Source organism: Alosa pseudoharengus, unplaced genomic scaffold (assembly GCF_046254945.1).
Source record: "Alosa pseudoharengus isolate Yale_2024_CS ecotype anadromous, Long Island Sound unplaced genomic scaffold, YU_APseudo_1.1 YU_APseudo_1.1_scf_5, whole genome shotgun sequence".
Taxonomy (NCBI): Eukaryota; Metazoa; Chordata; class Actinopteri; order Clupeiformes; family Clupeidae; genus Alosa; species Alosa pseudoharengus.
This window is the reverse complement of record NW_027468837.1, coordinates 33,123,943-33,135,549: the sequence shown is the minus strand read 5'-3', so window position 1 is coordinate 33,135,549 and position 11,607 is coordinate 33,123,943. Positions and strand designations below refer to the sequence as shown.

The window sequence follows — 11,607 nt, the reverse complement described above, 5'->3', positions numbered from 1 at the left end:
ACAGTAAGCGTTCCTAAGGCATTTCTGGAGGCACAGAAACATTTATTGAGCTAATGGTACTGTAACATGGGGACAAACAAAAATAGAGTAAAAAGACAAATTTTACATAAAGTCAACTTTTTGTAGAACATTACTGTAAGCTAAAGTCCGATTACTGTATTTTCTCTATTTTCAAAGTATCTGCATTGGTTCTGAATATTTCAACCGGAAATCCTCTAGGAGCAGATTGAAAGGGTCTATACCTATATATATCTATTCATAGGCCTATACTAAGGCAATGATTGGATGGTGTTCAGTAAAGTGTTTGCACATGTGAAGAGAAAGAGTGAAGCACTGGTGATTTAGTGTGGCATTTTGATGGGTTGTGTTTGAAGAACGAAATCAAGTTACTTCCTGTTAGATTTTTATGTGTTAGGTAGAAAATTGTGTGTGGTGTTTTGCAAAATGTGTTTTAGTCCATTGAAAACTGAGTCAAACACTGAGAATTAGTGTATGGTTTTGCAGATTTGGTGTGGGGTTATGATGTTTGGAAGACATGTTTAGAAAATTGTGTGACAAGAAAAGATTTAGTGTGTAAGCAGTTGAAAAAAACTGTAAAATTTCGAACTTTGTTGGAATATGTTAGTTTGATGCACATCTGATGGACTGTTGAGTTTTGAACACTAATGTTAGAAAATATCTCACGAAGCTATCTGACGATCTTCATGATATCAGCTGAGTGCTTTGAGACAGTCTGCCCATCAAATAACATTATATATCTGATCTGGGTAGTTTCGTCAATATTTGAGGGGTGTGTGTTCTGGCATTCACATAAACACATATCTTTGTTGATTAACCAGACGTAGATAAACCAGCACAGCCCACACAACGATGACCGCTGGAACAGGCATGTTCCTGAATGAAAATAGTAGCAGGCTACTACCGGTAGACACGTCGGCGCTGCGCGTGACGTAGGTGAGCACGTTCGCTACGCTAATTTGCATATAGTGATGTCCCAATTTATAGGGAAAGATCTTAACCTCCACTTTCCTTGTCGAGGGGGCTTTAATGTTGAGGGCAATCAAAACCAAGTGGAAGTTTTAAGGGGGGAGAAATGGGACGGACCCATATGTATTCATAGGCCTATAGACCCTTTCAACTGCAGAAACAAACAATTCTACAGTAAGCGTTCCTAAGGCATTTCTGGAGGCACAGAAAAATGTATTGAGCTAATGGTACTGTAACACGGGGACAAACAAAAATAGAGTAAAAAGACAAATTCTACATAGAGCCAACTTTTTGTAGAACATTACTGTAAGCTAAAGTCTAATTACTGTATTTTCTCTATTTTTAAAGTATCTGCATTGGTTCTGAATATTTCAACCGGAAATCCTCTAGGAGCAGATTGAAAGGGTCTATACCTATATAGAGAGTATATCTATTCATAGACCTATACTAAGGCAATGATTGGATGGTGTTCAGTAAAGTAAAGAGTGTTTGCACATGTGAAGAGAAAGAGTGAAGCACTGGTGATTTAGTGTGGCATTTTGATGGGTTGTGTTTGAAGAACGAAATCAAGTTACTTCCTGTTAGATTTTTGTGTGTTAGGTAGAAAATTGTGTGTGGTGTTTTGCAAAATGTGTTTTAGTCAATTGAAAACTGAGTAAAACACTGAGAATTAGTGTATGGTTTTGCAGATTTGGTGTCGGGTTATGATGTTTAGAGGACATGTTTAGAAAATTGTGTGACAAGCAAAGATTTAGTGTGTAAGCAGTTGAAAAAAACTGTAAAAGTATGACAGCCAAAACGGGCAGCCTGCAGGAATAAATGTTATGGCACAGACTACACAGCCATACAGTATCTACCGGTAGCCTATGTATAGGTTCGCGCATGCATAAAAGTTACCTTAGTTCGTTGTGTTTGTGACTTTAAACAGTGGATGTGCTTTAGTAAAGCTTTGTGCTTCATTCAGCATTATAAACCAGTTCTTACGCTAACGTTTTGACCAGCAATGTATCTCTCTCTTGTCTACCTTGCCTCACCATTTCTGTTTTCGAAAGAAAGATGTATGTCCATGGCCTTCAAATCTTATCCTAGTGTTCTAATCCTTGGTGCTTGCACTCTTATTCTCATTCTCTCTCCTGCGCAAACATTATGTCCTGCATGCCTACTGCGTAGTTCTACTGCATAAAGTTTCGCAAATAAATTAGTTTGTTTTACAGAAATGGCCTACTGTCACACTGCATGCAGGCTATAACCAAAAGCACACATTTTGTAAATAAGCGGGTCGGATCGCGGGTCGGGTATAATTTTGTCCTAATTAATATTCGCGGCCCGAGTTGCGGTCGGGTTGATTAAAATATCGGGCGACCGCGGGCCGCTTGTGAGAGCCCACAACACTAGTGTATATGTGTGTGTGTGTGTGTGTGTGTGTGTGTGTGTGTGTGTGTGCGTGTGTGCGTGCGTATTTACTCCTGCTCCACGTAGAGCAGGACTGGAGACACGGCCTTGAACTAGCCTCCCCCAATCCCCCTCGACACACAGACACACACACACACACACACACACACACACACAGCCACACACACACACACACATACACACACACACACACACACACACACAACACACACACACACACACACACACACACACACACACAGACACACACACACACACACACAGCCACACACACACACACACACACACACACACAACACACAACACACACACACACACACACACACACACACGCACTCCCCTCTTGTTGACCATATTGACTGATGCACAGCCCCATTAGCCCACACCATCTAAGCCCCACCGCCACTCTCTGTTCTCACACCATGGCACTGGTGGCAGAGGGCAACAGTGGGCACTCTCCCATAATGGGCATCCACTGGCATGCTGCACTCATTTACCCCAGAGGGTCTATTCAGCTGCGGCATGAGTGTGTCATTCAAACACCTCAAGCACAGGTGAAAGAAGGTGACAAACATAGGATCATGATTACGACCAATGATGGAGCTCTTTCTTTCTTTTCATTTGGCCCACTCCAATACAGTGATGTAGTGCAACCCTTCACACTAAACCCACAGAGAGCTAAATGGAGCTTTTTTCTCATTTTGTGCATTGCACAACTGAAATGAAATCTGATTAGACTAGCGAGTCTGAATAAATCACACGACAAAAAATAGCAGTATTTCATTACAGTAAATAACAGTAGAAATATAAATGGCACTAATGCACAAAGAGAGCCCACTACATCTTCTATAAATGCATGGCATGCTATATTTATCATTGCTGACATAAAAACAAGATTTACATAATCAGGCTCAGCACTTGAATGTAGCCTTTGTTAAGGTCTTAGGTGCTAATCCACAGCCAACGGCAGATAAAAACAACTCAAGGGGACTTAGCTGAGGTGAAGGTTAGCGTTAGCGGTTGCTACATGTCTTAACTAAGAAAGGCCACCACCCTGAACCAGAGCCACGCCTAGACAACAGAGCTCATAGTTCAGCTGAGCGTCATATAGACATAGGCCTATATTCTGAAGACAATCCCCCAGACTGCAGCTGTTATTAGCATGAATTCAGATATAATCTGGTATGAATTTGCACCCAGTCAGAGTCAGATCAGGCACAGGTTTATTTCTTTACGACTAAGGAATGTTATGATGCTATGACCTGGCAATGGAACAATGTGTTGTGTATCTAAGCTCTGTCTGTCTTTTGTTATATGTAAATACTGTGGTATTCTCTAGCTAGATGACGTGGGTTCAGACCTACCATGTTTAAATCTGTTATGTCTGGTGCTCTTGATGAAGAGATAGCATCTTCATATCCTTCACGTCACGCGGATTTACGGCACGTTCCCCTCAGCAGGGTGATTGTATTCTCCCAGCTTCATTTCAGAGGAAAAACCATCTATAAATCCCCTTTCTCCCGCTCCACGGTTGGAGATATACAAAGGCGGAGCAAAGACGGGAGAAAACACATTCTGTCCAGGCCTGTGCATGAACAGGTACAGAACTCAATGCCAAAGACAATAGTTATAAGTACTGTGCGGTGTTGCACACAGTCATAAATAACTCCTAATGTAATTATTATTTCTGGGCTAAACACCAAACAGTGTTTGGGAAAGCACCGACAGGTAACATTTTAAGATCTGCAGAAGCAAAACAGTATTATTTCGTAACGCTGTTAAGCTCAGGCTTGCCCAATCTAATTCACCTGAAACATTTTTGTTGTTCAGGACATACAGATAACAATCCAAAGCAGAGAATCTTAATATGATTCCAGAATCGTTGTCCTATTCTGGAACATTAACACAATTTCCATTCATGTAGCTCTTCACTGCGCCTATTTACGAGCTTAACACTTCACTTGTAGGGCTGTGTAAATGGGCAGGGCCATACTTCACATGCATCAATGCCAGGCTAGGCATTAGACATATTTCTCTCACACACATTCATCATATAGTGAGTGTGTATGTGTGTGTGTGAGCGTGTGTCTCTGTCCATAAACGTTCAATAAATCACAAGGAGGACATGCCCAAGTAGCCCTTACCCAGCAGTCTCGGTGCTGGATCCAGTGAGAGAGCCCATACACTGGACTGATTCCTTCACTTTGCATTCTCTGTGTTGAGTTCATGCTGTCTCTAACAGAAACAACTAAAATACTACATCAAAAACAAAAATGAATCTGTAAAGTTCTATATTCTTAAGATTGAAATAAGTACATATACTTTATATGCACCAGAAATGGCTGCAATGTGATTTTCAGCATTGTGTCTTTTTTTTATTTGATTGTTTTGGTAATCTGTTATGCTGTTAGAGCCAGTTTGTGAATTATTAGCAGCCATCATCTGACTGTTAATGATAAACACTGACTCCCACAAATCTGTTAACTGTATCACATTTCATGAAATTAATTCTTAAATAAATGCACAAGGTGGCAGGGCTACAGGACCACGTGTGCTGCCCTTTTTTCATCTGTGGTGAGAACATCACGGGAGCTAAAAGATGATCAAAAGCAGGTTAACTATCATGAGCAGAGCACCAGGCACTACATGCAGGTAAAAGTGGAGAAAGATGATCAAAAGCAGGTTAACTATCATGAGCAGAGCACCAGGCACTCTATATGCAGGAAACAGTGGGGATGAAAACACAGTGTAAACACAGCCCTGGTGTCTAGCCTTGGAGTCTGGGCCTGTGTGTGTGTGGATGTGTGTGTGTGTGTGTGTGTGTGTACGCGCATGTGTGTGTGTGTGTGTGTGTGTGTGTGAACGCATCTCTCTCTCTCAGTCAACCGCTGGGATTCTTCGCAGGTGAGGTAATGAGGCCCAACTCTGGACTGGACACTGGCAACTGTCCATGTCTGTGCCCACCGGGGGGGGGGGGGGGGGGGGGGGTGATGTCGTGTGGGGCGGACTGGAGCTGAGCCCTTCAGGAAGTGATTGCGTGTGAGCGATGAGGACACAGTGATGGGTGAATCTGAGTGGGGAGTCTGGGCCACAGCACGGCAGAGAGATGGTGCTCTTCTCCTCTCTTCCTCCTCTCTCTCTCTTTCACTCTTTTTCATTCTCTCTATCACTGGACAGAGCATGACAGAGGGATGGTTCTCCTCTCCTCTCAGGACAAGAGTGCTTTCTGTCTCGCTACCACTTCATTGTTTCGCCTTCCTGAGTTAGTGAGTCAGCACATGCCTTTACACAGAGGCAAGGGAGAGACAAGGGCTGTGTGACTCTCTCTCTCTCTCTCTCTCTCTCTCTCTCTCTCTCTCTCCATCTCTCTCTCTGTATGTGTGTATGTGTGTGAATGCGTGTGTTTTGAGGCCACGGGTTGACTCAGTGAAAGTAGGTCCACACAGCAGGACATCAGGCCATCTAGCATGGTTAAGCTTCTAAGCTTGCTCTCTCTCTCTCACACACACACACACACACGCGCGCGCGCGCGCACGCATGCACTCACACGCACTCACATGCGCGCACACACACGTACACTCACGTACACACACACACACACACACACACACACACACACACACACACACACACACACACACACACACACACACACACACACAGAGACACACAGAAATGTATGACTGAACACTGCGTGAGGGCCTTTTCTTACACGCACCAAGTGATGAAAGAAACAAACAACAACAATGACAGAAACAAACAACAACAAAGATGTTCTCTCAGATTATTCAAAGCACCTCACCCACAAGCCAGTCCCTCTTGCCTGGGCATGGCTGATATCTGTGGCCACTTATTGGTTCATTTCCAATAAGCACCACTGCCACTTTCTGTGATTAAGATAGAAAGTTCCTAAATATGGACTTTCTCACATCAGGGGCTGAAACTGACACATCTGTGCTGGATCTGCTGTACTTATTGGCCACGACAATAAATTATTGCAGCGTTAGACGCCAGCGGTCATGAATAAAACATCCACCACCAGCTCAATGGGCTTCAGCATAATCACTTTTTGCTATGTTCGAATGGGAACAGACTTAGCTTACCACCACCTACAAACACAAGCAGGCCTGCTGCTGCAAGTAAACTTTCTCTTTACAGACAAGGGTTTTTTTTCATTTCTGTGCATCTTTCACAATGAAGCAGTGATGCAAGACTTGCAAGGTGGTCCATGTTTTTGGACAAGGTGGCCCAACAGTAAAAGTCTATGGACACACACACACACACACACACACACACACACACACACACACACCATGTCAATCTATCCAAAACTACATTATCTACATTTTTGAGCCCCAAATCAGGTTGGAGTCTTCTGGCTTTTTAAACCATGTAACCGTGTTCATGTTTGTAACCCACTATGTACATTTACACAATGTGTTAACTTACTTCCATTCATGGTCACTTTAAACTGAAACTGTCACAGACTGGCAATCACTTCTTGCATGCTGTTCTGCTGCCAATATATTTTACTGCAATGAATCAGGTTGCCTTGGGCCTATACGAATCACTTCCACAACAACACTAGTGTTGTATAGCCTACGTTCCACTGATTCCTGCCACTGGCAGTGCAATAACATGTAAGTATTTATTGCAGACAGACAGAGACGTAAGTTATACGCATTTTGATGCAGTGATTAAAACATGCGGCTGGCTGGCACTCATTAAATGAATGCAGCACTTTGGATGGGATAGGCTACTCACTTTCTCTTGTAGTCGTCTCTTTCCCGTTTGACTTTGGCCAGAACATTGTACAGCGCTCTGAGTTCTGGGGTGATGGTGTCAATCTGGACCCCAACCCCGTCCGGATGGTTCCACGACACGCCGGGGCCCTGAAGAGTTTCCAAACGCTCGCCCTGTCTCCTCACGTGTGTGAAACTCCAGATGGTCCCGGGGAGTCGGGACTCCAGTGAATCCGTCTGAACGCCCACCTCACGAGAAAAGTAACCCTGGTAACGCGACTGCTCCAGTGCCTCTTGTAACTGGTTCTCCAGCAATTTATTTCTTCTCTCCAGTTCATGGACTTTGGCGAGGAAGCAGCGGAACCTCAGGTTGAGCGTCTTCAGGACGTGGATATTGGAGCCCAGATCGTTCCGCAGGGCACTTGTCACCGCACCCGACCCAGAAGTGGAGGCACCGCTGACTGGTATTGTTGCTATCATGCTGGCCGGCAAATTATCACCATAAAAATACGAGTTCATTCTTTGTGTAAAATATAAACCGCACACGCTGGTTTCGTTCACTTGGGTCAGAGTAGGCTATACAACTCCGTCACATTTCAGTCCCTCATACATAGGCCAGGCAATCCGTTCCTCTAACAGAAAAGAAAGTGATGCAACCATTGTTTCTTTCCTTTTCTAATAAATGCAGTTCTTTTTCTATTCAAAACAACGCGCCTGCTAGCTACTAACAGCAGTGTCCAAAAATAGCTGTCTGTCAGCTCATTTTCTTGAGCCTGAAATTCAGGAGCAGCGGGTGTGCGACTGATGCATCCTGCGCAGAAATAAGAAAACAGCCCTTCGTGATCCCAGCAGCCCGTGATCAGGTGTGACTGATGCCGACTCCTGGTTAATCTCCTCTCCTTCCTTGGTTAGTTCCGATGTCTTTCATTTAGTTGCTGTCCTACCGGCATGGTAACGGCAGGCTTGGGCTATATGTTGACTCCGCCGCCCGCGGGGTTCGGATTACAAGCTGCTAAAAAGGGGATGCTACCGCATCAGCTACCCCGCCCCCGACACACGCGCTCACTGCGAGTGCTCGCGCGAGCCGGTGGCAGAGCCAGAGGGATTGGGGTAACTTCACCACTGCACCACACGATGCCACTGTTTTTAAAGAAACAGACAGACACTGTCATTTTCAAAGATTGGTTTGTTTGGTGACTGATTGTTTTACCTGACTAAATTAATTAGACACCATAAGAGAAAGAAAGAGAGAGAGAGAGATTTACACTTTCACACACTCTCACAAATGCAGGCTTGCGCACGCAAGCACGCAAACACACACACACACACATGATTGTATTTGAAAATGTGCACAAGTGATGATTCCACAAAAAATGTGGTTTTGATAGCTTTCTTAGTCTTACCACCACAAACGTTAGCTATGTATTATGTTGAGGTCTGACCATGAGTGTTTTAGTGCCTTGGATAACTAATATGTTTGTGGTTATTGACTATTGTTATTATTTTATGGATAGGAAACTTAATTTTAATGACAGTGTGTAGGCGTATTGTTATTATTGCCCGTTTGTTGTTTAGGACGAAAGCGTCTGGAACATTACCATAAACATTATGAAAGGAGTGTTGTTTTGAGGTGAATGACATCCTAATTACTATTCAATGCATATACATTTAAAGGGACACCATTTAACGTATAGGCTAGTTTAATGCATAAAAGGCAGCTCATTTCCTATACCACAAATGCAACATTTTTTTAGAATTCTTCAGTAAATGATTTGTTCTCATGTGTTATTCTCATGCTCATGTAAAACCAGATAAAGCCATCATAAACATATTTATTTAAAACATCAATATATTTATCAATATCAATATATCAATTCAAATGAGACATGAACAATTGAAACTACAGTCGTAATACTTATTACCTATTCAACCACTTGCATAGAATATACAAGTATTATACATATTCATATGCAAGTCAGTTTTTCCATGTAACACATGGCCTATAGTAATAACACATATTCTTCAGCTTTTTTACCAGCAGATGTCGAAAAACACACAAGTTCTAATATATCATGACCTATGAAACCAGGTCCACTCCAAGTATTCATATGATTCCCATCCCAGGTGATACCATTGTTTTTGTTCTGGTAGGATTATTTTGTTTACCAGAAGGTGTCGACACAGAGCCTGGTGCAAAAGTCACAGACTGAAAAACATAACAGCTGTCTTTCCTTTGACATCATTGAAGAAAAACCAGGCCGTTTTCTGTGAAACACATACATACACACACACACACACACACACACACACACACACACACACACACACACACACTCACTCACTCACTCACTCACTCACACACAAACACACACACACACAGACACACACACACACACACACACACACACACACACACACACACACACATGAACAAACCATTGGGGAGATACACAGTGCTCTCAATAAGTGCCCAACAACTCAACAAATATAACAAAATTATATCGCATTACAATACACTACAACCATCATACACAGCACTTGGGTATCAGAGGTTAACTCACATTTGACGTAGTAGAGCGGCCACGATGCAAAGCAAAGTTATTAAGTTGTACAGAATGCTCTAGCCACCACAACAATAGCCCTGCCTGAACAGACTCATGCTGCCACAGGCAGCTATAGCATACTCTCTCATAAGACTACTTGTCACAAAATGTATAATAACCTAAGAAACACAAACATTGAAGCATATCAAAGTATAAGCCTCATCATAGTTTGGTAATACACATACTGTACATCTTATAACAAAAAGCAGTAAGGGCATTGAACACATTTACTCTATGTTTGCTGTTAAGAGTTTGTAAAAAGCAAAACTTGCACTTGGCACATATGACATAAATAACAAGATGTCAATCTTGCACAAGAGTGACATCATGATAGTGAGCCGCTATACTCATTCAGAGTATTTGCTTCCCCATTATACGCACAGCATCAGTGCAGGTTTTATACAGATTTGTAAAAATTAACGATAAAACAAATGAACAACTATTAGAACATTGAAATTACATAATTTGTTGCCACTGTTTGTACCAATACATTCTGTACATGCATAGACACTGCATAAGAAACAATATTTGTTTATAAGTTCATGCTTTGATATGTAAAAAATTAACAATGGAATGAACTGATTGAAACGAACCAACTGAGAACTATAAATTACGGAAATTTGAGAGCATGCATTTGTCGGGAGGTTAAGTGTGGCGCAATTAACTAGTGTCAAGCAAAGAAAGGTGACTTCTGATTAGTGAGTTTTCCCCATGAGATGTTTCCCATGGGTGTTTCCCTGTAAACAAAAGGACCAGCTGTGTGGTCACTCTTTGCTCTCCCTTATTTCGTGTATGGGTGGTCTCTCCTAAAGCTATTTAAGGCTCGGCCAGCTGAGCTCTGAGGGTTCTTCTTCCCCCCAAAGCTGCCTTTCTGCATGACACTGCAGTCAGCTGTACACTGATTACAGTGCTTGTTCGAAATGAAGCCTCTTGGTGTGGCACGGACCTTTGACAGGATATGGCTGGACTCGCCAAAACAGAGCAACGCTGACAGCACAGCACTGTCACTTCTCTGTTTCTGAAAATCTGTCACAGGTGACTTCACAGGCGTGGGCATTATTTTGTCCTCTCACAGCTTGCATTAGAGGAGCCGAGCAATGTCACACAGCTGCCTCTCCAGACACTCACTGTCCCTGTGCTTTCTTCTGACGTGCCTGGACAGATTGAACAGCAACCTTGTTGAGGTTAATAGCTTAATTGGCAGGTTAAAACCTCATCCTGTGGATTTCTACGACTCTGAATTCTGAATTACAGTTTTTATCAACTGCTTACACAGTACAGTAAATCTTTGCTTGTCACACAATTTTCTGAACATGTCTTCCAAACATCATAACCCCACACCAAATCTGCAAAACCATACACTAATTATCAGTGTGTGACTCAGATTTCAATTTACTAAAAACACATTTTGCAAAACACCACTCACAATTCTTCAACATTTTGTTTTTCAAACTCAACCCATCAAAATGCCACACTAAATCACCAGTGCTTCACTCTCTCTTTTCACATGTGTAAACACTCATTACTTTACTGAACACCATCCAATCATTACCTCTGTTTACACACGTTTTCAAAACTCTGTGTCTATTTTTCAAAACTTCACACACAAAACCCACAATTGCTCACACAAAATGCAAAATGCCTCAAATCTCCAGCAAAATGACACACAACATTCAAAATGTCATAAACACTTACAGTTTTTTTTCTGATTGCTTAAGCACATTTTTTGTAACTATGGCTTTTTTTGCAAAACTCTACACACAAATAGGAAAACCTTTCACCAAATCAGCAAAATATTGTAGTTCTCTTGCAAAAGCTAACACACCTTGCTTAACTCTTCACACCTTTGTAAAAAATTATGT

General features: G+C 42.3%; 1 protein-coding gene across 1 annotated transcript in view; it reads right to left on the bottom strand.

Moving 5' to 3' along the window:
* Window positions 1–8,095, bottom strand: part of iffo2b (intermediate filament family orphan 2b) — a 46,111-nt gene extending 38,016 nt beyond the window's left edge. Inside the window, exon 1 of the mRNA XM_076268495.1 lies at window positions 7,165–8,095. Coding sequence (XP_076124610.1) covers window positions 7,165–7,661 — 497 coding nt within the window. The 5' untranslated portion in view covers window positions 7,662–8,095. The remainder of the gene's footprint in view (window positions 1–7,164) is intronic.
* Window positions 8,096–11,607: the final 3,512 nt, after the last annotated feature.